Here is a 24993-nt window from a genome sequence, read left to right as displayed (position 1 = left end):
CAGGTGTGTCGCCTGGCTGAACGTTTCTGTTGAACTCTCAAGCTCTTGTTTCAGATTTGGGCTTAAAGAATTTTTACCTCTACCTTCGATGATACCTTTCTTTACCTCACCTGCAAAGAATGTGAAGTAGGCAGTGCTTCGGAGTAAGCTTAAAGTGAACAGACAACTTCTTCGAAACCCAGCAAGACATCGGTTTTCGTGAATTCAAGAGGTCTCTGTCAATTAATATTGCTTTTTCGCATAGGTGGATGGAGTTAAGGAAAGCTCAAGGGAAGTTTCTCGTTTGCTCTACCGCAAGCTTTGCCATTCTGCCAATAAATTTAAGTTGCCACTACCGCAGTCAAAGACTTTGCGATAAGGCAGTTACGGGTTATAAAGGCTCGATGTCCTGCACGTCAGACTCTCGGCAACGTTCAGTAGGATTCTTGCAAAGGCACTCATCAAAAGTACGCTCTTCAGGAAAGCGCAAGACAGGACTGCCTTTGCCATACTGCCAATAAATTTTAACGCTTTAGCAGGCATTAGTTGTGATACGGGAGAGGAAGCTGGTTGGAGAGTTTCTTCCTCTTCCCAGGATAATTTTGCCAGCTTTTTAAGCCCATCTGAAAGGGCTTTTCAGATGATAGATTTTGTTAGTTCCTAGTCGGGACTACGCTGCCGAATTGAACATCGTCGTAATACCTGACGTAAGCCCAGTCTCTTAACTGTAAATGGATTCGTTGCCCCTTCCTCGTTTGAGACGGGAATCGGAAAATAAAATGGCTCGACTTCCTGGATTACGTTTTGTCAATTCAGTGACTTTCCCCCATTGACAATATACTATCGTTTTGTCAAGTAAGTGGGTATCCCCTCATTGACAAAATATCTCTTTGTCCCGTAAATGGGTTAGTTCTCATTGACAAACATCTCATTAACTTGATATTGCGTAAGCGAATAAGCTCTTATTGACAAGATTCGGAAGAGCTCTCATTCGTCATTCGCAGACTAGTACAAGAAATAGACTTGTAGACTACGTCAATGAACGCTTATGTCCAATAACATAAGAAGCTTGAGCTGACTGCTTCGATTCTCCTAAGTTTTGTTCATGAAACTTGCCTGTCATATATGTATGTAGCTGTATTTCCGAATTCAGCTATATATATATCTGCCAGGTAAGTATGAACAAACTTTATTGTGATATAATTTCATATTTTTGCCTTGCGTTATTTTATTTCTGGTTGGTTCAAGTCTTATACGCTTGCTGTAGTTACCTCTTCGGATGGCAACCGAGAGGTCTATGGTCATTTTAAGGACATTTAATCGTTACTCCCTGCAGCCTTCCAGGAGTTTTCCGATTTATCTTTTACCGTTGTATGGTAGTGTTCTGACGACACAAACGCATCTATATATTTAGCGTTTTCTGTTTCGCTTAAATATACCAGCTTGAGAGTCTCTTTATGCTAAAAATAACGAACCTTTTTCTTCATAGAATAAGGGTACGTGGCAACCCAGGCATAAAGTAAGAGACGACGATGACGGACGATCGTAAGCTGCTGCTGTCACTGTCCCTCTGACTCCTCTCCTCCAGTCCAAACGAGCCAGTACCAACTCGTTCGCTGTCATGTGCTGTAGGTTAAGTCTCTCTCTCTGCGGGATTGACTGACTAACCGTATCTCTGTGCTGGCAGTTACGTCTCTCTCTCTCCTGCGGGATTGACTGACGAACTGTATCTCTGCCCTACAATCACGGACTTTAGCCTAAGATTGAGGGGATTTCTTACATGAATGAATAAACATTGCATTCGTTTGGCCTTAATATGTTCTACAGAGATATCTTACTCCTTTCGGTGCTCGTTACCGCACGGTATAGGACTACGAGTCTACCACAACATTGCACTATTATATGCTCTCTTGCTTAGGCAAAGCGCAGCCTTATTAGGGAAGTAAACATACTGTGTGAGGGAATGGATGAGAGCTTGCTGGGGACCATTTCCTTCCTAAAGAAGTTTGTTTCCCTGAATAGACTGCAATTCAGACCTCTACAGTTTTTTCCTACCGGGAAACTGAAATTTTATTAAAGATCTAGGAATGATTCTGAACATCTCTCGGTGCGTTAAGTATCTCTTGAGGTGATAGAAAGAAGTTGCCGGACATCTGGAGAGGGTTTCAGATGTCCTGGATCATAATCTGAAAGAAGTGGAAGCAATTCAGTCGTCCCTCCAGTCCTCGAAACGAGTTTTTGGAACCATGGTCCATATCAACTCTGATCTTCCACAGCTCTCTCATATCTTAGGAAGTATCTTCTCTCTGTCCCGTTCGGGTTTACGAGAAAGAGCCTCTTTATAAAAAAACACAACGGTAGAATGGAACGATCCTCTAGAGGTTCGTTACAGGATTGCAAAAGTCCGTTCGAATCGTCTCGATCGAAGGCAGCAACTACTGACTTCCGAGTGGAATCTTTCTTTAGAAGTATGTTGAGAGTTGTGGAGACTTTAGGGACGTCCTTTCATTCATCTCTTCGCTAGGTTGAGGACGAAGAGGCTTCTTCTTCTCTGCTCCCTTTTTCTCGATCCGGGAGCGGTTGGTAACATTAAACGCCATCCTATGATAGAACGGGGATGGATGTTTAGTCTCTTTTCCCCTTTTTCAATCACTTAGGAAATGTAACTAAGATGATTTATATCATCACAGGGAGCGACAATGACGCTAATCGCCCCATGTTGGCCTTCAAGACCCTAGATTCACAGAGGTCACGTCCTTCCAAGGACCTTTTCCGAGAGTAGTCGGTCTCCTTTAACACGAAAGGTACCTATAACCTCTCCGCTCTGAGTCTGACTACGTTCAGACTATCGAGATGTTGACAGCATAAGATTGCAGTCTTCCCTTTCGTTTGAAGAATGGGATAAGCTGGCAGTCACAACTATTAAAGAATACGCAAATATGTTGTTGACGGCCTTTGGGCTCAGAGATTTGCTTCTGTCAAACAACAAACCCTTGCCCTTCACGATCTTTGAGTTCTGTGAAATCTCGAAACTCGCTCACCATTCTACCTTTTTGTCTCACCTGTTTTCTCGGAGTCAGACACTCGTGCGAGATCAGGAGACATATAGTAGCCCTGAGTTTCTTGTTGACGAAGTCGGTTGCGTTTATACACCCCCGATGATCGTTTAACATGAGACCACAGGTTTGGACTGTCAGGCATTCGTCCTTCGGACTGAATCGCCTTTTTTGCTCCTCGCTCCTTTCTCCTGCACCAGAAGCTCGAGTCAGGAGTGGCTCAGGAGTTGATTCGCTAACGACGTTGGGTTGCGTTGATACACCCCCCAAGGTTTGCTTAGCTTGAATCGCCCAGGCAGTCCAAACACTCATCCTTCAGCGAAGAATAGTGCCTTATGGTCTTCAGGGTACAGCCTTGCTGTCCTTGATTCGTCTGACTGGTCAACTGGTCGGTCACCTGACGTTTAGTACAGACGGACTGACTGTGCATGTCCAGATCGAAGCTTTCAATATGGAACTTAGACATAGTCTGAAGTTCTTGATGTCAAAGCATTCGAACATCTCCTACCTGTTAAACTTCTGCATGTGATCAGGAAGGAGGCATTTTTCTAACCACCCTAGATACGACAAAGAGGGTTAGTGAGATTTTAAGCCATCGTCACAAGTTTTGGCTTTAGAGAACACAGCGGTGTGCTCTCTAAGCTTTTCGTATGGCCTAAGAATGGAAACCCGTTTTGTCCTTGGTCAGGTCTCTCAAGTTTTATCTACATAAAACTCAAGAAAGTCGAAGTCGTAAGGACAATCTGCAGTGTTTCCGAAAAGACCAAGATTTGCCCATATCGAAGAACACCCTGGCTTTATTGTTAAGGAGGTCTTTCAAAAAAAGCTCCTTTCTTTGTGTTTGCACAAAAGGATTTGAAATCTTTTGATTTGAATGCTCACGAGGTGAGGCGCGCGGCCTCGGAAGCATTTCAACAGAGCATGGCACTCAGCAACATCCTGAGTACCATGTTTTAGCGAAGCACTCTGTGTTCAATTCACACTCCCTGCGAGATGTGGAAGATGGCATATGAGATCTGCTGCTCGCTAGGGCCATACGTGTCTGCAGACACAATCTTGGGGGCAAGAAGTACCACTTCATCCTATCCTGTAGAAAATGGTTAGGAAGAGCTCTTAATTTAGTAGTTGAGTCGCCGACAACGGTGACTTCTTAACTCTTAAGCCTTAGTTAACACACCTTAACTTTGGCTAGGTGGGTCAGGTGGTGATATATATATATATATTTATTTTACTTCTTAGCCTCATGGTATGGTCAATATGGTCTAGTCACGTCGTGGTCTCGCCCCTGTTGACAGATCATCTGGAGTGCACCAAGCTATATAGTCTCTACCTCGCTGGCAACTCTAGTAGCACAAGCAGACTTACGCGGCAGTAACCACGAAGTCAGCTATGCTAACAGTAAGGAATCAAGATATCAATTATCTGCATATATATGTTTCCTAAAATCTTCTATTCTGTCTACTCCCACCACCAAAGGTGGGATTCAGCTATATATATATCTGACAGGTAAGTTTCATGAACAAAATGATATTGTAATGATACAATTAAGTTTGTTCATACTTACCTTGCAGATTATAATAGAATCAGTACCCACCCACCTCCCTCAGGAGACAGTGGAAATAAAAATTATGAATAGAAAATGGGAATGATTCCTGATACCCGCCTCCCAGCGGCGGACTGGTACTAACCAACCACCTGACTCCCACGCTGTGTCGTAAGTGTTTAAATTTCTGTCGGATTCGGAAAAATACAGCTATATATATATCTGCCAGGTAAGTATGAACAAACTTAATTGTATCATTACAATATCATTTTCTTAGTTTACCTCAGTACTTCTTTCGATGTTCCTTTTAGTATCATTATATATTCACATGTAAAATTGAAGTTCATTGATAGTTTGCAATATGACATAGTTAAAGTAAACCTTATTGATTTTCTTAATCAGTCTTGTTCTTTTTAATTTTATTCACTCTGGAATCCATAGTAATCATCAGTTATGGATCTTCCTGTCAATTTAAACTTAAATTAGTTCAAAATCTTGTGCACTTTCTGTAATGTTTTATATTTCAGACTTGGCTGGCATTGATAGCAACATGTCCGACAAAGAGTACCCACCTATCCTGCCGGTACCAATTCCCTGTTATGTACCTGCACCTATGTGCATGTATAACGTTCCATGTCCGGTTCCTATCTTTGTTCCAATACCTCTTCCTGTTCCTGTGTTTTTACCCACATCAGCAAAAACATCAAAGGACGTTGTAGCACTTATGAAGGTAGGTTCACAAGTGCATACAGATTATTTGAAGATGACCTTGCTTTGTATTTTCCGACATGAAAATTATTGAAAAATAATATACTCCCTAGGTGGTAACTGTGGTTTTGCCACAGATATGTTCTTATGATTTTGAAAGTGAAATTGTTCATCCAAAATGTGTACAGGATTCTTGATGCAAAGGTATTCTGGTGCCCCCCAAAATATTAATGTACTTACAGTATATGTATTGGTATTTTTGTGAGTGATTTTTTATTATAGTTATTAGTGAGTAATGACATTGATCCTGATAGATTTTTTTTTTTATTCAAGAAAATTCAAGATGAGATACCAACTGACCCAATCCAAGCAGAAATGTTACTTCTAGCCCGCCAAACAATTGAACAAGAACAAGAGGAGGCCCGGTCCGAAGATGCTGCAGAACAGGCAGAAGAGCCTGCAAGTCCTGTTGATAACTTCACGACATGTAAGTTTGTTTGAAAGTAATTGACACTAACTGAAAATCTGTGATAAAAATGCTGATCCCCGGTTCTTGGCTCCAATAACCTGGCATCGGTGCCGCTGTTTAGTGGGGATTGACACATATTGTTGTCGAAAATCCAGTTCTTATCGATACTATACACCCCATGAAAAATCATATCGCCAATTGCTGTGCCCACTAATAATTGGGGGTGGCTGCCGTAATTTGAGAACATAATAAAGTAGAGAAGAAAAAAGTTCCCAAGGGGGTTGCTGATGCCATAAGCTTCCATTGCAATGTACTATGTGAGAATTGGTGCTTGATGATTTAAGGGAGTTTCGTCAAGTTTTTATCCTTTATTAAACAACTAATACTCAAAGTACCTGCTCTTGTAAACCACAAAATTTGACATTTTAAGTTGATAAATTTAAAGTTGGTAAATTTTATAGTTGATAAAAAGAATGTAATTCTTCATAAATAAAATTCATAAATAAAAAAAGTTGGTCAAAAACATGTCCTTGCTGGGACCAGAAATATATAGCTATACTGCATGCTGTAAAAGTTTCTCCGATATTCCTTTGCATGTCATATCTGTATACTAGAGTAAAGCATGTTGATTTGTGTGACATCAAGAAATGTAAAACATTATTTGTAAATTATTTCCCATGGTATTGTGGTGCAAGCATGACAAGTACGGAGAGAAAAGGAAAATTTAAGAGTTATTCTGATCTTACATTTTTGATGCTCTCTCAAAGGAAAACGGCGATATTTTAGTGGGTAACTCAGATACACCAATCATTTTGAACTAAAAGGGATTAGTGGATTCCTTAAGAGACATTGACCCTTTTAATGAAATTTAATACGTACTGACCTCTCAGTATGTTGCCAAGTGTAGTGTACAGTGGTCCCCCCGTATTCCGCGGGGAATGATGGGTACCAGACCCCCCAGTGCAATAGTTGTTAGAAACCCAACGCGAAATGTTTGGAAACCCCTATAAAAAATGCTAAAAACAGCCTATTTTGTTAGTTAAAAACTCAAGAAAAACCCACTAAAAATTTTCCTACATGGTTTTTTTAATAGTTTTATCACAAAAAGTGCATTTTATGATGAAATTTATTAAAAAAACCAGGAATTTGTGGATATTTATCATAGAAAAATACCGCGAATGCACGAATTTTCCGTGAATAATGCAGGGAAACGTTCCCGAGAGAAATCCGCGAATGTGTGAGTCCGCGAATCTGGAGAACGCGAATACGGGGGGTCCACTGTATACACTAGTAAGTAGTAAGTATATCTTAGTTTTACCAGACCACTGAGCTGATTAACAGCTCTCCTAGGGCTGGCCCGAAGGATTAGATATTTTTACATGTCTAGGAACCAATTGGTTACCTAGCAACGGGACCTACAGCTTATTGTGGGATCCGAACCACATTATATCGAGAAATAAATTTCTATCACCAGAAATAAATTCCTCTGGTTCCGCGTTGGCCGAGCCGAGAATTGAACTTCGGACCCCAGGATTAGTAGCCGAGCGCGAAATCTGCTCGGCTAACGTGGAACTATATACGTATATACACTAGAAGTTGTTTATATAAGCATGCTTATATAAATATGAGTGTGTACGGTATATGTATGTATTGTATGTATAAATTTTTTATTGTTTGCACGCTCGAAATGCAGTTATAATTTTTTATGGCGGGTATCAGTTTTTACCATAGTTTTAAAGTCGCCTTTATTTTGTTGTTATAAAATCATCAACATAAATATTCATGTCAAACCAATTTCATTATAGCGCTGAATAATCCCTAAGGATTCCAGTGCTTGGCTTCAAGCCTAAATTTCATATTTCATTCCATTCCATAAATGGGATTAGAAAATTATTTTTAAATTTTGTGACGACACACACAGGTCGATAAAAGTAATGAATGAAATTGTCAATAATCCGCTTTAAAAAGATTTTTAACACCTTAATATGTATTTATGTAGACATAAAACAATCCAAAACTGTCTATAACTCAATTTTGATCATTTCTTGAAATTAAGATTGGTGTACCCCTTAAAGGTAAAGCATGAATAAACTTAGGTTTCTTTGTATTTTTGTTCCTTTTTACTTTTGTTTGTTTCATAATAAGTGATGAATTTTCCATATGTGTGCTACTCTATGGTAAGGATATTGTTTTATCTTGGTGGTTTATTCACAGACTCTGGTGATGATGAGGCAGGTAATGATGAAGCTGTTAATGATGAGTTGAACTCTGCTGATGAAGCTTGTCTCAACACAATGGAAGAAGACTTACCAAGATACCCCCTTCGAGGTAGGCTTGTAATACTTCTGTTATATGAATAGACTATACGGTAATTTACTTTTTCATACATTCAACTTACCTGTCAGATATATACATAGCTATATATTTCGCGGCACTCGCTACAGGTAGGTCAGGTGATCTACCGCCCTGCTCTGGGTAGCAGGACTAGGAACTATTCCCGTTTTCTAATCAGATTCTCTCTGTCGCCGGTAGTATCAACATTGTTGTTACTTCCTCCTGACTGGAATTCTTTTTTCACAACGCTTTTGATCATCTTTCGACTGATTTTTGGTGACGTACTTGGATCGTTGTTTGGCATTCGCTATCGTGGACTGGTTTTTGGACTTCGCTTTGGATTTTCGTGAATATGTCTGATTCTAGTGTTAGCTTCAGTGTGTGTGAATGAAGGCTGTAAGGTGAGGATTCCGAAAGCTTCTGTAGATCCTCACACTACATGCAGTGGTTGTAGAAAGGTTGAATGCTCAATTGAGAATACGTGTAACGAGTGTGAGAGATTGAGTGCGCAAGAATGGAAGAATCTGACTTCTTACTTGAAGAAGTTGAGAAGATAGAGAGAGGAAGGCGGCTTACAAAAGCCGGCGAAATGTCTAGTAGTTCGTGAGCTTCTTTCTTCTTCTTCTTAATTATGCCCATTCTATTTTCAGCCCGTCACAAGTTAGCCCCTTCTTTACCGGGTGGGTGAGCAGAATGTAAACATTGTGTTCGCTGCCGAACTGAATCTCTCGGTAGTGACTCGAGTTTGGAGGGGTGCCCATCGTAAAAATATTTGCCAAAAATACACTAATCAAGACAGGCTAATGAAATTATCAGGTATTATTAGCACTATAATAACGCATATTCTCTGTTAGTTTTATCATCCTACAGGGAAAATAAAATGATTTTATGAAAAAAAAATGTGAAACTCAGTGTCCCTTGTACAAGGACACTGGTGGTCGATGAGAAAACTACGGTCTTGAATAGAAATTCGGTTCTTACAGAATGTTGGTATATTGCACCTGGAACATTCACATAAAGTATTATCAAAATAGAACAGTTAAATAAGCACGTGATAACAAAAAAAAAAAAGACAAAAACTAAAGCGAAAGCCCCGCCAATAATATGGAAATCGCAAATTTTATAGTATATCTTTAAAAAATTGGGCGATGTCATTTTCTACGTTTTCTAGATTAGTTTCATCACAGAAACAACTTTTTAGGGGCATTAGGGGTATCTAAACTAATTTTCAAGTTTCTTGTCCTCAGAAAAAAGTTGCTTTTTTGCTTTTTCTCTGGTTTGGTTTTTTATGTATAAAGTTCTATAATGGCTTTATTTCTACCTTCATTTATCTGGTGTTCATATCTTTATTTGTAAAATGTAATAAAGTGAATAAATAAATAAATAAATATAGTAAATGATGATACAACTGGTTTTTTACTTGGGTAGAAGTTATTACATGTTTACGCTTGTCTGGTTTTGTGATTTTTTGTTGAGACCGCAGTTCATCTGTCACCTACACACAATATAAGCAGTAATAATACTATTTTTTGGGGTTCATCATACGTCTGCATCGTGTCATACTGTTTATTTTGCTCCAAACTCTTCAAACCGAAATTACAGAATTGAGTGGAAGTCCCTATCTGAAAAGAGGAGTTTTGGTGGTACTATGCGTACCACCTTTATGCACCCGGTGCGGTATAGTAGATTCAATGGTGGTACCCACTACCTCCAAACAAACTTTCGGTAATGAAGAGGTTAATCCTCTGATTCCGCCTCAGAAATAGCGGAACTCAGAGCTTCCCTTCAAAAATTCAAGAGAAAATGGAAGCATTGGGAGGTAAGAGAATGAAATGTGGTTTCTCGAGTGATGTTAGTGTCCCCAGTGTAGTGGAGGGGGCGTCTGGTCGTCTCTGCGACGCTCCAGGCCTAGACCTTCCAAGTCTCCCTGGCCAGAGGGAGAAGGGAAAGTCGAAAGCCTTACGGGGGTTGTGGGGAATCCCCAACGATCAGGTCCCTTCGGCAGAATCGTATTACATCTCAGACTGCCAGGGACAGCTATAGAAAAAGCGTCCTTCGGGAGTGCTTTTCATCTTCTAGTTCGCCTTCTCTGAGAGATGGATGAAGGAATCGAAGCTTTCACGTCCGCTAAAAAGGAACTGGAAAGAACCTGAGCTTAATTCTAGCCCCGAGCGCTTCTCTGAAGAGGAGGCGCCTTCGGTAATCAAGAAAGCTTGAAAGGATTTAGATCCTTGGAAGGGAAAGACTCTCGAGCGCCTTCCAGATCTCCTTCTCCTGATTCGAATGAGCCTTCGACCAGGAGAATTTTGATGAATGTACAGGAGCAAATAGCGTCTTTGGTAGGAGTACTTTCTAAAGAGCCTACTCGTAAAAAGGATGACAGGCTTCCGATCAAGAGATCCAAATACCGATCTGTCGGGCGCGACGAACCCTCCAGGGGAGTTGTCGCACAAGCGGCCATCTCTGGGGGGAGCGGTGCGTTAGGCAGGCGAGACGTGGGAAAGGAAGTAACTCCTGCCAAGCGTCAGGCGCCAACTAGGAGCCAGGCGCCAAGTAGGCGCAAAGAGCCTGACTTTACTGTAGATCGTTCTAGGCCCAGATATTCATCCAAGCAACAAGAGCCAACTGGAGAAGAGAGAACTCCTGATAGAAGTATAGCGCCCGCTAAGCGCAATATACTTGCTATTCGAAAGGCGCATTCCATGAGCGATACTCCTACCAAGCCACAGGAGTATTCGGAACTAGATGCGCCTTCCGTAGGTCAGGAGTATTCGGGAAGAGATACTCCTGCCAAGCGCCTTGATTACTCTGGCCTCGATACTCCTCCCAGGCGCCAGGAGTATTCTGGACTTATTACTCCTACCAGGCGCCAGGAGTATTCGAAGCGCGATGCGCCTACCAAGCGCCAGGAGTATTCTGAGCTTAATACTCCTAACAGGCGCCTGGAGTATTTGGAGCGAGATGCGCCTTCCAGACGGCAGGAGTATTCGAAGAGTGTAACGACTGTCAGGCGCCAGGAGTATTCCAAACAGGATACTCTACCAGGCTCAGGAGTATTCTCGAGAGAGTACTCCTGCTAAACGCCAGGCGCATTCTCCTCGTGAAGAGCTTGACATCCGACAGGAGTCTAACAGGCGTAGAGCAGTGATACGTGACTCGCCTAATGATAAACGTAAGGAGAGAGTTACTCCTAGCCCATCTCCTTATAGAAGTGCTTCTTCTTCGGGAAAAAGGAAGAAATCAAGAGAGGAGACAGAGGAGGGAAGGGAGCCTTCTCCTTCCGATCCTATTAATTTTAGATGACGTCTCGGAGACGAAGTTACTAACAGAGAAGGGCTTTCGAATTACAAAGTTTCTTTCTGCTCTTCTTAGAAGAATATGGAGATGCATTGACTCCAGCCGTTCCTCCTTCTCCTCGCTCTTATTTTTCAAGTACGAAGGCACACAAGTCTTCGTCTTCCCTGAAAAAATGAAAGCGGGGCCCATATCCATGAAAAGGGCCTTACAATCTCTGGACTCCTGGATCAAGACTAAGAAGGAGTTAGGAAGGACGATCTTTTGCATGCCTCCCGCTAAACTAAGGGCAGGAGAGGCATATGGTACGAAACGGGAGAAAACATGGGATTGTCTCTGCCCGTTTCAGCTGAATCGGACTTCTCCAGTCTCGTAGACTCGTCGAGGAGACATGCCTTAAATTCAGCGAAAGCAACATGGGGTCTTTCGGAAATGGACCATCTCCTCAAGGGGACTTTTTTCATACCTTAGAAGTATTTAACTTCCTAGATTGGTCCCTTGGGGTCATTGCTAAGAAGTCCCATGAAAAAGAACAACTAAGCCTGAAACCTTGCATAGCATCCTTACATGCATCGATAAGGCGGTTCAAGATGGATCGGCGGAAGTGTGCTCCCTCTTCGGTGCGGGAATACTAAAGAAGAGAGCGGTTCATAGTGCCTTTCTCACTAAGGCCGTCTCGCCTTCGCAGAGATCCGCTTTGCTGTATGCGCCTCTCTCTGAGCATTTATTTCTTCGCAGTTGGTGAGAGACTTGCCATTCGCTAACTGAGAAAGCCACTCAGGATCTTTGAAGGCAATCCTCAAGGAAGAATAGACCTGTGGCTAGTGAGGAAAAGAAAGCTCTAAGCCAGCTCAACAACAGCAGCCCTTTCGAGGAGGCTCTCAGGCTAGATCCATCGTCAGAAGGAAATCAACTGAAAAAAGGGGAAGATCTGCCTTCCGTCCCTTTAAGAAGGGAAAATGAGAAATCTTTCCTCCAGACACCTGTAGGAGCCAGGTTACAATTCTTTGCGGGAGCATGGGAAGACATAGGATCCGATCCTTGGTCGATGTCAGTAATCAAGAAGGGTTATTATATCCCATTCAAAGACAGACCCCCCTTGACAACGTCACCGAGGGAACTGGTCAGCCAGATACAAGGACCCTGTTCTGATGGATACTCTTCGTCAAATGGTGGAGCAGATGTGGGACAAAAGAGCAATAGAGCTGGTACTGGATCAAAGCTCCCCGGGGTTTTACAATCGCTTGTTTCTCGTAGCGAAAGCCTCGGGGGGATGGAGACCGGTACTGGATGTAAGTTCGCTGAACAAATTCGTACAACAACAAAGAAGTTCAGCATGGAACGTCTGCCTCAGTACTTGCAGTCTCCGTCAAGGAGATTGGATGGCGTCTCTAGATCTTCAAGACGCATATTTCCACGTCCCGATTCACCATTCGTCGAGGAAGTACCTTCGTTTCATTGTTCGAGGGAAGGATCTATCAGTTCATTGGGCCCTGTGTTTTCGGCCTGTCTACGGCTCCCAAGTCTTCACAGACTTGATGAAAATGTGTCAAAACACCTTCACATGAAAGGGATAAACGTCTCCCTATACCTGGACGACTGGCTCATCAGGGCCAGGTCTCAAAAAAGCAGTGTCTGGAGGACCTGTCAACAATCCTGGAATTGACAAAGACATTAGGATTAATCGTGAACCTCGAGAAATCCCAGATGGTCCCCAGCCAGAACGTAGTCTATCTGGGGATTCAGATGGATTCTCGGGGTTTTCGAGTATTTCCTTCTCAAGAGAGAGTAAGGAAAGGCTGTGCCACAGTATTGAACTTCTTACAGAAAGAGCGTACTTCAGCGATGGGATGGTGAGCCTTCTGGGGACCCTTTCCTCGCTCGAACAGTTCTTTCCTCTAGGAAGACTACATCTCCGTCCGCTTCAGTACTTCCTGAGAGCGTTGGAGTTGGAAGACAGGACAGCTCTCGACATTTCGTTTCCAATCTCATTAGTAAGTAGCAACAATTAAGGTGTGGTTGACCCCCTTGGAAGAAAACAGAGGAGTATCCTTAGAAGTTCGGAACCCAAACCTGACATTGTTCTCAGACGCGTCGGAGACAGGTTGGGGTGCGACTCTAGGGTCCGAAGAAGTGTCAGGCACCTAGTCGGAAAGCAGGTGTCATGGCCCATATAATTGCAAGGAGCTCTTTGCGATTCACCTCGCGTTTAAGGAGCTTCGAGCAGATAGTCAGACAAGTAATTCAGATAAACTCCGACAATACGACCGCTCTGGCTTATGTCAAGAAACAAGGAGGAACTCACTCTTTCGCCCTCTATACGAACTGGCAAGAGATACTGCTGATTTGGGCAAATCAAAGGAATGTGGTTTCTTCTAACGAGATTTGTTTCAAGGGGAGAGGAACGTGAGAGCGGGACAGACTGAGCAGGAGGTTCCAGGTCCTTCCTACAGAATGGACCCTCCACTCGGAAGTCTGTCAGACCCTTTGGTATCTTTGGGGGAAACCGCAGATAGATCTATTCGCCACGTTTCTCTCCCAAAAGGATAGGCACATTTTGCGCCCTGGTAGAGGATCCCAGGGCTTATGCAATAGACGCCTTTCTCCTGGACTGGTCAGGGCTAGACGTGTACGCTTTTGGTCCCCCATTCAGGATTCTGGGGAAGTAAGTAGTCAGAAAGTTTGTGGCCTCGAAGGGACCAGAATGACTCTGATAGCCCCATATTGGTCCATGGGACCCGAATTTGGTTCACAGAGGTGATGGAGTGGACAGTGACTTCCCCAGATCTCTTCCAAACAGGATAGATCTGCTCAAACAACCCACTTCGAGAGTACCTCAAAAATCTACCCGCTCTTGCTCTGACTGCCTTTCGACTATCGAAAGATGGTCAGAGCGAGAGGGTTTTCTCGCAAGGCGGCAGCGCAATTGCTAGAGCCCGCAGATCATCTACTAGGCGAGTGTACCAATCGAAGTGGGAAGTTTCAGAAACTGGTGCAGGTCGAAGAAGCTGTCCACTTCCAATACCTCTGTAACCGAAATTGCGGTTTGTCATGAAACTTACCTGGCAGATATATATAGCTGTATTCTCCGAAGTCCGACAGAATTCAAAACTCGCGGCACACAGCGGTGGCGGACCAGTGGTAGTACCCATTCCCGCCGCTGGGAGGCGGATATCAGGAACCATTCCCATTTTCTTTTTCTATTCATATTTTTTCTGTCGCCGGTCGGTAAACACCTGTTTACAGACCTCCGCCCAGGATTTTTGGATTTGACTCGTTATAAGTATCTGGATTGACTTTTGGTTTTTGACTCTGGATTGTTGGATTGCATACGCGCTAGTGGACTGTTTTTGGATTTTGGATTGGCTTTTAAATGAACGTGATGTCGGGATCAAGTTCAGTGAGCTTCAGAGTGTGTGTGAGAAGTGATTGCAAGGTGAGGCTACCGAAATCATCGGTAGACCCCCACACATTATGTATGGGGTGTAGGGGGCATGTTTGTTTGCTGGTTGATCGTTGCATTGAATGCAAAAGTTTGACTGAGGATGAATGGAAGGTGTATGAATCCTATCGGCGTAAGTTGGAGCGCGATAGGATCAGGAGGTCTTCCTCCAAGAGCGGTTCTACGAAAGGTAAGGGAAGTAACATTTCTCCTTATTTTACCAGTAGAATTTGCTTCACCTAATCCTGTGTTGTTGCCTGAGGGCCCTAGTTCTGTGTCTGGAGAAGGTAATGCCCTTTCTCTGATCTAGAGTCATTACCGCACCTCTAGAGTCCAAAGTGTTGGCCCTTGAAAACGGCTCGAGTAAAGTGTGTGATCTGCCCCTAGTGTTGTTGGAGGGGGGGGCGTCAGATCGGCCCCATAAAATGCCTCTAGGTCTAGACCTCTGTCGGACTCCCAGAACTCAGGAGTGGGCATGTCGAAAGCCGCAAGAGGGTTACGGGGCTCCCACCGATCTGGCGTCCTTCGGCAGGACCTGTTTGCTACTTCCCAGGCTGCCAAGGAGCGTGCTCAGGCTCGCATCCTTAAGGACTGTTTTTCGTCCTCCGAGGCGCCCTCCCCGCGCAGGGGTGGAGCGCTCGGAGAGACTTGCGTTCCGTTGAAAAGGACTTTTCCTAGGGAGGACGCTTTACGTCCCTCTCTCCGCTCTCGTTGCGGTCTTCGCCTGCGTCGTATGACGCGTTTTCCTCCACAGAAGAGAGGTAGGACGTCGTCCGAGGACGACGCTGAGAGCGCTTCTCTCGCGCCTCGGAGAGGCAGGTTGCTGTACCTGTGAGAAGGAAGGAGGCGTCCCCCGCCCCTCGTCTTCTCGCAGGCGCAGCCCTTCACCTCCTCTCGGTTCTTCACCAACGAAGAGTATTCTTGCGTCGCTTCAAGACCAATTGTCGGCCTTAATGGCTCGGAAGACTCGCCCAGCAGCAGTTTGAGCCTAAACGAAGGAAGGACGCTAGACTGCCTGTCAAGAGGACGAGGCAGTCTCCTTCTCCGTCTCCTTGTTCGTCTCTGTCTCCGCCTGCACGTCAGGACGCCCTTTGAGGACGCTCGACAGGACGCTTTTGAGGACGCTCGGCAGGACGCTTTTGAAGACGCTCGTCGGGATGTTGTGCTTGACGCTTTGCCTGTGGAGAAGGCTTTCGAGAGCGTCAGAAGGACGCTTTGAAAGCGAAAGCTGGACGCTTGAGCGTGAAACGTAAGACGCTCCTCGAGGGAGACTAAGAGTAACCTCTCTTGACGCGCAGCGCGGTCAGGACGCTCTTCGTGGTTCGAGCTCTAATGATCGACAGAAGGTCGGTCGCTTTGAAGAGGCTTGATATTAGTCCTCCTCGAAAGCCTTTGTTGAAGGCTAGACCCGTTGGGCGCACGCCCTTTCCAGAGGTCAATCTCCTTTGCCTCCTTCGGGAGGAAGGAGAGCTTAGTAGTCCGGCGGACTCAGTGGAGGAAGAACAGCCGTCAGTTCGTCGGTTTCCGACTACAAGGTGCTGGTTCGTCTTTTACGTTCTTCGTTTGGTGAGAAGTTTCCAGCCTGCAGCTCCTAAGTCTCCACCCTCTAAGTTTTCGTCTTCGAAGTCGTGCAAGGTTTCGGAAGTGGTGGTGGAGATGAAGACTTCCTTGTCCACTAAGAGAGCCTTCAAGAAGTTGCAGGATTGGATGGAACGTCGGAAGGATCAGGGCAAGTCGACTTTCGCCCTGCCTCCTTCAAGACTCAGTGGGAAAGGCGGCATTTGGTATGAGACCAAAGCTGAAGTAGAGTTAAGATCCCGTCTTCTTCCCAAGGGGACTTTGCTAGTCTGGTAGACGCCCAGAAGAGATCCCTTTATCGTCCGCTAAGGATTTCATGGACACCAACGGAGATTGACCATCACAGAAAGGTCTGTTGAAGACTCTGGAAGTCTTTAACTCCTAGACTGGTGCCTAGGAGTCCTGGATCTTCAATCTAGGAGTCCCTGATTCTTTTGAGTCTGGGGGAGCTGTCCAATGTGTTGTCATGCATGGACAAGGCCGTCAGGGATGGTTCGGAAGAGTTAGTGTCTCATTTCGGCACTGCTTTCCTCAAGAAGAGAGCGCTTTTCTGCAATTTTACAGCTAGGTCTGTTTCTGCATCGCAGAAAGCAGAGCTTCTCTTTGCACCTCTTTCGAGCCATCTCTTCCCCCAGGCTATGGTAAGGGACCTGGCAGTGAGCCTACAAGAGAAGGCTACCCAGGACCTCTTGGCCCAGTCTTCAAGACGTCCCGCAGTCCCTACCACGTCATCGTCTGGACGACCTCCTAGAAGGTTAAACCCTTTCGTAGCGCTCCTCCTCGAGAGCTGCTCCTCGAGGGAGAGGACTTGCAAGAGGAAGAGGTTCCTTCAAACCTAAATCCTCTAAGTGAGAAGAAAGTCCTTCAGTTGCCGGTCGGAGCCAGGCTAAAGTTCTTTGCGGGGGCGTGGAGAGAGAGAGATACAGATGCGTGGTCCCTCAAGATAGTGAACAGGGGTACAAGATCCCCTTTGTGGACCCTCCCCCTCTTTCTACGACTCCCAGAGATCTTTCCCCGTCGTATCAAGGGGAGAAACATCAGGTTCTTTTAGATCTTTTGGGATCAAATGATCAAGAAAGAGCGGTGGAGCAGGTCCTTAGAACCTGGGGTCACCAGGATATTACAACAGACTTTTTCCTGGTACCAAGCAGTCGTCGGGGTGGCGTCCAGTCTTGGACGTAAGCAGCCTGAATCTTTTCGTAGAAAAGAAAAAATTCAAGATGGAAACACCTCAGTCGGTTCTAGGAGCCTTAAGACCGGGCGACTGGATGGTGTCCTTGGACCTACAGGACGCTTACTTTCACGTGCCTATCCACCCTCTTTCAAGAAAGTTTCTGAGGTTTATGCTAAGGGACAAGTTTGGCAATTCCCCACCGAGCTCTTTGTTTCGGTTTAAGCACGGCTCCGATGGTATTTACCATGCTCATGAAAAACGTAGCGCGATGGTTACATTCTGCAGGAATAAGAGTGTCCCTGTATCTCGACGATTGGCTGATCAGAGCATCGTCAGAAGAAAGGTGTCTGAAGGACCTTCACTTCACGTTGGCCTTGGCGAAGTCCCTGGGACTTCTGGTCAACCTCGAAAAGTCGCATCTGACCCCAACACAGTCCATCGTGTATCTGGGGATTCAGATGGATTCAGTGGCTTTTCGAGCGTTTCCTTCCCGTGCCAGAACGACAGCTGCAAGGCTTAGAGAGAGTTTCGGCCTTCCTGGGGAAGGAAGCTTGCTCGGCGAGGGAGTGGATGAGTCTGCTGGGGACCATTTCCTCGCTGGAAAAGTTTGTTTCCCTGGGAAGACACACCTCGGACCTCTCCAGTTTTTCTTAGAGACGAATGGAGAGTCAGAGAGGATCTGAATGCGACTCTTTTCTCACCAGATCGGTGAAGAACCATCTAAGATGGTGGTTAGATCCTCGGAAGTTTCGAGAGGGGTTGTCCCTAAAGCTTCTGAGCCCAGACCTAGTGTTGTTTTCCGACGCCTCGGTGTCGGGATGGGAGCAAACACTGGGAGGGGAGGAAGTGTCAGGCACCTGGAGGGGGAAACAGGTGTCCTGCACATCAATGTAAAGGAACTAGCGGCGGTTTTTTCTGGCGCTACAGTTCTTCCAACAAAAGGTTGCAGAGAAAGTAGTCCAAGTCAACTCGGACACACACAGCCCTTGCGTACCTAAAGAAGCAGGGAGGTACACACTCCCGTGTCTCTTTTTTATTTAGCGAGGGAGATTCTGCTGTGGGCAGATGCGAGACGGATAAGGATCCTGACAAGATTTATCGCAGGAGTCCAGAACGTCAGAGCAGACCTTCTCAGCCGACAAGATCAGATCTTGCCGACGGAATGGACGTTGCACCAGGACGTCTGTCGAGAGCTCTGGAGACTGTGGGGGTGTCCGTTAGTCGACCTATTTGCGACGTCGAGAACAAAGAGGTTGCCTCTTTATTGCTCCCTGTGCTGGATCCGGGAGCAGTCGCTATAGACGCTCTGCTCTGGGACTGGACAAGAACCTGGACTTGTATGCCTTCCCGCCATTCAGATCATGGGGGAAGTAGTAAGGAAGTTCGCGCATCGGAGGGGACGAGGTTGACCCTGATCGCCCCGATGTGGCCCGCGAAGGAATGGTTCACGGAGGTAATGTCCTTCATCATAGACTTTCCGAGGACGTTGCCCTGGAGGAAAGATCTACTCAGACAGCCCCACTTCGCAAGATATCACCGAAACCTCTCCGCTCTGGGTCTGACTGCGTTCAGACTATCGAAAAGTTGGCCAGAGCGAGAGGTTTTTCTAAAGCAGCTGCAAAGGCGATCGCCAATGCTAGGAGAACGTCCTCGAGAGCTGTTTACCAGTCGAAGTGGGCTTCCTTCAGGGCATGGTGTAGAAAGGAGGGAATTTCCTCTTCCACTACCTCTGTGAGCCAGATAGCCGATTTCCTGCTATTTTTAAGAAATGTACAGAAGCTGGCTGTCCGACCATCAAGGGATATAAGAGTATGCTGTCGTCAGTCTTCCGACACAGAGGACTAGATCTGTCTGATAACAGGGAATCTTCACGATCTCCTGAGATCTTTTGAGACATCCAAGATACCTCAGGCGAGGCCTCCTTCTTGGAACTTGGATTTAGTCCTTAGACTGTTAATGTCGAGTCCTTTCGAACCTCTACATGAAGCGTCTCTTAGGAACTTGACGAAAAAGGCTCTTTTCCTAACTGCTCTGGCGACGGCGAAGAGAGTTACGAAATTCAGCCATTTGTAAGCGAGTGGGCTTCAAAGGGGACAATGCTGTCTGCTCTTTGAGTCCCACTTTCTTAGCAAAGAATGAAAACCTTCGAACCCTTGGCCAAGGAGCTTTGAAATCAAGGGTATGACAAGCCTTGTGTGCCAAGAACCTGAGAGAGTCCTGTTCCCTGTCAGGGCTCTAAAGTTTTATGTCCACAAGACTAAAGAAGTACGAGGTCCCTCAGATAATCTCTGGTGTTCGGTTAAACGACCGATATACCATTATCCAAGAACGCCTTGGCGTTCTTTCTGAGGGACGTCATTAAAGCGTCATTCGTCTCCACACAGATCGATTTGAGCCTCTTGCGAGTGAAAGCTCACGAGGTCAGAGCTGTAGCAACCTCGCTTGCCTTCCAAAGAACATGTCGATCAAGGACATCCTTGACGCCACCTTTTGGAGGAGCAATTCAGTATTCGCCTCACACTACTTGAGAGATGTGAGAACGATATACGAGGACTGTTGTTCTCTTGGGCCATACGTTTCTGCAGACACAGTCTTGGGGGCTGAAGGTAGCTCTCTCCCTATCCCTTAGTTAGGTTTAGGTTAGTTTTTAGTTGTTGTGTTTTTTTGGTTGTGGTGAGGCTTTGGTGAAGACCTCCCATCTCTTAGCTTAGTGTTCAGGGGGTCTTGGATAGTTTGGTCAGGTGTTGTCAGTTGCTTCGTTGCCCTCATTTGTATGGCTCTATGCTCTTGTCACATTGAGGTCACGTCCCCGTTGACAGAGCATCCAGAGCGCACCAGCACTACAGGTCTCCACCTGGCTGGCAACTCTGATTAAGCACAAGCAGGCTGAAGTGACAGTAATCACAGAGTCTACTTTGCTAACAGGTGAGGAACCAAGGTGTATATCATCTACTTAATTTAAGTTTCCTACAAATCCTATTCTGTCTCTTCCCACCATCCGAAGGTGGGATTCAGCTATATATATATCTGCCAGGTAAGTTTCATGAACAAAATGTTATTGTTATAATACAATTAAGTTTGTTCATACTTACCTGGCAGTATATATAATTAAGTCCCACCCACCTCCCCTCAGGAGACAGTGGCACTGGATAAAATATGAATAGAAAATGGGAATGGTTCCTGATATCCGCCTCCCAGCGGCGGAATGGGTACTAACCACCTGGCCGCCCACTGCGTGTGCCGCGAGTTTTGAAATTCTGTCGGACTTCGGAGAATACAGCTATATATATATCTGCCAGGTAAGTATGAACAAACTTAATTGTATTATAACAATAACATATTTCCTTCTTTTCCTGAGGGAAAAGTCACATCTCTCTGTACCAACAATTAAAGGATACAGAAGTATGCTTTCGTCAGTCTTTAGAAACAGGGGCTTAGACTTGACGAATAATAAAGATTTGCACGATCTCATCCGCATCCTTTGAAACTTCCAAGTCAGTAGAGCCTAGGATTCCGAGCTGGAACTTAGATGTGGTTCTGAAATTTCTATCCTCGGAAAAGTTCGAACCACCTCATACGCTTCATTCCGGGATATCACTAGAAAGTGTATATTTCTTGTATCTCTGCTACGGCTAAAAGGTCAGCGAGTTGCACGCCCTTGAGTCACGAGTTGGTTTCAAAGAAGATTCTGCGATTTGTTCATTCCAGACTCTTTTTCTTGCCAAAAAGAGAACCCTTCGAATCCCTGGCCTAGGAGTTTCGAGTAAAAGGACTTACTAGCCTAGTAGGCAGAGAAATAGAAAGATCACTTTGGTCAGTTAGAGCACTGAAATTCTATCTGGACAGAAGAAGCGGTTGGGAGGCTCACAACATGGTCTATGGTGCTCGGTGAAAGACCCCAAGAGACCTATGTCTAAAAATGCTTTGGCCTTCTTGTTAGAAGTGTAATTACCGAGGCTCATAAGAACTGCCCGATGACTCTTTTAATCTATTAAGAGTAAGAGCTCATGAGGTGGTGAGGGCAATCGCGACATCAATTGCGTTCAGAGAAATATGTCACTTAAAATATTTTGGACGCAACCTATTGGAGATGCAACTCAGTATTTGCATCTCATTATTTAAAAGATGTGCGAGTAACGTATGAGAAATGTTTTTCTTTAGGTCCTTTGTTTGTCAGCACAGACGGTTCTGGGTAAAGGAGAAAGCACCGATCCTTAAATATGTGTACGTAACCCTCTTGTCGGATGTGTTCTCGTGTTTCCTGTGCATGGGAGTGTCAGATGTCGCACTGGCGGCCTTCACTTCGCTTCATTAGGAAATCGAGTGACAGCTGACTATTAGAGGGGTACAAAATTTTTATTTTTATTTTGTAGTATGAGTTGCGAGTTTGTGGTTTGTTTGCTAAGAGTTTGGGGATGACTCTTAGCAATCTTAGAACTAACACGGGTTAGGATCGGGTGATCGGGATCGGTTGTGTGCTCCTTCAAAGAAGGCGTGTTGTCATATAAGCGGATTAGCACCCCTTGACAAACGCCAGTTAGGCTCTGCCGAGTAAGTGGATAAGACCCCATCGACAGACAGCAAGAACTCTTGGCCACAGATCACTATCTCGCTAAGGCTCTTGAGATGAAGCAGACTCCTGGGCAGTAGCCCACGAGTCTTCCATCTAATAAGGTAGGAACTAAGGTTTATTACCTACAACATATATTGTTTACCTGTCTAGTCAGTTAGTTAGCTGTCTCTTGCCCTCCACCAAAGGGTGTCAATCAGCTATGTATATATCTGACAGGTAAGTTGAATGTATGAAAATGATATTGTTATGATACAATAAAGTTTTCATACCACTACTTACCTGGCAGATATATACGATTTGAATACCCACCCAGCCTCCCCGCAGGAGACAGTGGAAGAGAGAATCTGATTAGCAAAACGGGAATAGTTCCTAGTCCTGCTACCCAGAGCAGGGCGGTAGATCACCTGACCTACCTGTAGCGAGTGCCGCGAAAATTTGAATTTCTGTCGGGGACGATGGAGTCGATAGCTATGTATATGTCTGCCAGGTAAGTATGTATGAAACTTTATTGTATCATAACAATATCATTTTAGATTGCCATATTTAAAATTCACAAATACAATTTTATTTACAGTATTGACTGCTGTGTAAACTAAAGGGACAGTATTTTAGTAATTTCTTGTATCAGGTTGTCTGGACTACTTTGCTTATGAAAATTTCTCATGCTAGATGTGGTGTACAAGTTTTGGTTTCCTTTAAATAAAAGATAAACTTTTTGGAATGTCATTTTGTCTAAAGGGACTTATTACTAGTTATAAAAAAGTTTAATAATGGTCTTCCCCTAGACTAGCCCCTTGTTATTGGTGCAGAGCCACCACCACCCTTTTCTCCTCCATCTTGTTCAGTGCTTTTAGTGAGCCTTTGTCAGGTGTTTCTGTCTTGTGTCCTCCTTTCATCTATTTCTGTGTCTCTGTCTTCTCAAGTGCAATTTCTCCATCTTTTCTTAGTCTTTCTTCTATTTTGTGTCCGGAACACTCCAATTTCCACGATCTTTTCTTCAACACTTCGCTTATCATCTTCCCTCCACGCCAAGGCTTTCTTTCACTCCACTCATCCATTTGAATATCTTCATTTCTGCCACATTTAACTTTTGTTTTTTCTTCAGTTGTGCTTCTTCTTGCCCATACAACAGGCAGGTCTTATCACATGCTTGTAAGTCTTACACTTCGGCCTAATGGGGGACTTGTTGCTGAGTACACTTAATAGATCTATCAAAACTAAGTGTAATCTTGCTGTTAAAAGCAGGTCCACCATAAATACCCCAAGACTCAAAATCTCAGCTGAGACATCCTGTATTAAATATGGAAGGAACAAGTCTATGGTGCAGCGCCCTTTTATGGAGGCTGGACCATTGAGTGCTGTTCAATACCAGCCCCTCCTGGAAATTTTGCCATTCAGCACCAACAAAGTTGACGTACCTACTTGCAGACAAGTAGTATGTCATCCTGCTTAGAAGCTACACCAGTTCTGACTGAGGCTCCTTCTGTCTTCCTGGAGATGGAAGAAGCTACTGCAGGTAGACTTCAGTGCTCATGACAGATTTTGAATTTTAGAAAATGAAAGTCGTAAAACTGCAAAAAATGCTACCTGAATCAGGCTTCCTGGCTTTAAGAAAACTGAGGCAAAATTTATGAGAGGGAACCTTGCGAAGTGTTCAGGGGAACTGTTGAGGGTTGAGAGCTAAATTGGTAGAAACTTAAATTATTGTCCATGAGATATTCCCTATTTCTCTTGTATTGCAGTAGACAATGATGGCAATTCCAACATTCCTACCCCAAAGATATATAGTAGTTTTGTTCCTCTTGACCTATACAGTATTCCAGTTTGTTTAGAAATCTTGGTGGAACATTACTTCTTGTTTGCTATTGAGAGCCCTCAAACTTACCTGCATTTACAGTTTTTGGTTATGGGCATTACTTTTTCAACTTATGTCTTTTTAGTATTTGTGGTGTTTTTTTTTATGAGATTGTTGATCTTTTAGTTTGCAATACAGCCAGTAGTACTTGTGTTTAACCTTAATTGAATTTCTAGTCAAGATAGCCATGTTGGCAAGTAGCTTTCAGGAAATTTTACCTGTAACTCATTCTCAAACCATTGCAGTATACTTGTAATTGAATGGAAATTCCTTTTGAGGTACTGAGACGTTAATTTTCTGACTATTTTTCAGACACAGAAATGACTTCTAATTATAGTGAAACTGAAACTCACAATGAAAACAAGGGCAAGAGAAAAAAGAGAGAAGAGGGAGACCGAGAAAAAAGACTCAGACGTGATAGTGATGAATCTCAGTCCCTTTCTGATGCTGAAGATGTGGATGATCCAGATTTCTTCCCTGAACCTGAAACTGTATTAGAGGAAGAGTTCCAAGGACCTTTCCTCAATGTAAGCATTAACCCTTTAACGCTGATTGGACGTATTAAACGTCGATATACGTAAATTGTCTGTTGGGTGCCAATTGGACGTATGGTATGTAGACATAAAAAAGTTTTTTTAAAAATTCACGGAAAAATAGTTATAGCCCTACTAGGCGAAAACTTTGAATCATGCTCCTTGGGGGATGCTGGGAGCTCACGGATCAAGGCGTTGTTTTGTTTACAATCGTTACTCAGGCTCGTAAGCACGAATTTCTTTCTTCTCGCACTAAAAAGTATCAGCGATACATCTCAGAAATTATTTTGTCACTTTGACATAATTTTTGCACCATTTTATATTAGCCGTTACATGGAGTATTTAAAATGTGTGCAATTTCATGTAGAAAACAACAAAAAATAACTCATGGTTGAGCTTTTATCAGTTTTGAAATATTTTCATATAAATAACGAATAAGTGCCAAAATTTCAACC

The 24993-nt window shown here is 44.2% G+C and overlaps 1 protein-coding gene across 1 annotated transcript in view; it reads left to right on the top strand.

Moving 5' to 3' along the window:
• The window catches only part of LOC135225352 (zinc finger MYM-type protein 4-like), a 106216-nt gene extending 81630 nt beyond the window's left edge, over nucleotides 1-24586 (top strand). The window contains exons 12-15 of the mRNA XM_064264686.1: nucleotides 5106-5308; nucleotides 5620-5773; nucleotides 7970-8083; nucleotides 24318-24586. Of these exons, the coding sequence (XP_064120756.1) occupies nucleotides 5106-5308; nucleotides 5620-5773; nucleotides 7970-8083; nucleotides 24318-24586 (740 nt within the window). The remainder of the gene's footprint in view (nucleotides 1-5105; nucleotides 5309-5619; nucleotides 5774-7969; nucleotides 8084-24317) is intronic.
• The last annotated feature ends 407 nt before the right edge of the window (nucleotides 24587-24993 follow it).

Source organism: Macrobrachium nipponense, chromosome 13, assembly GCF_015104395.2.
Source record: "Macrobrachium nipponense isolate FS-2020 chromosome 13, ASM1510439v2, whole genome shotgun sequence".
Taxonomy (NCBI): domain Eukaryota; kingdom Metazoa; phylum Arthropoda; class Malacostraca; order Decapoda; family Palaemonidae; genus Macrobrachium; species Macrobrachium nipponense.
This window is presented reverse-complemented; position numbering and strand designations above follow the sequence as displayed.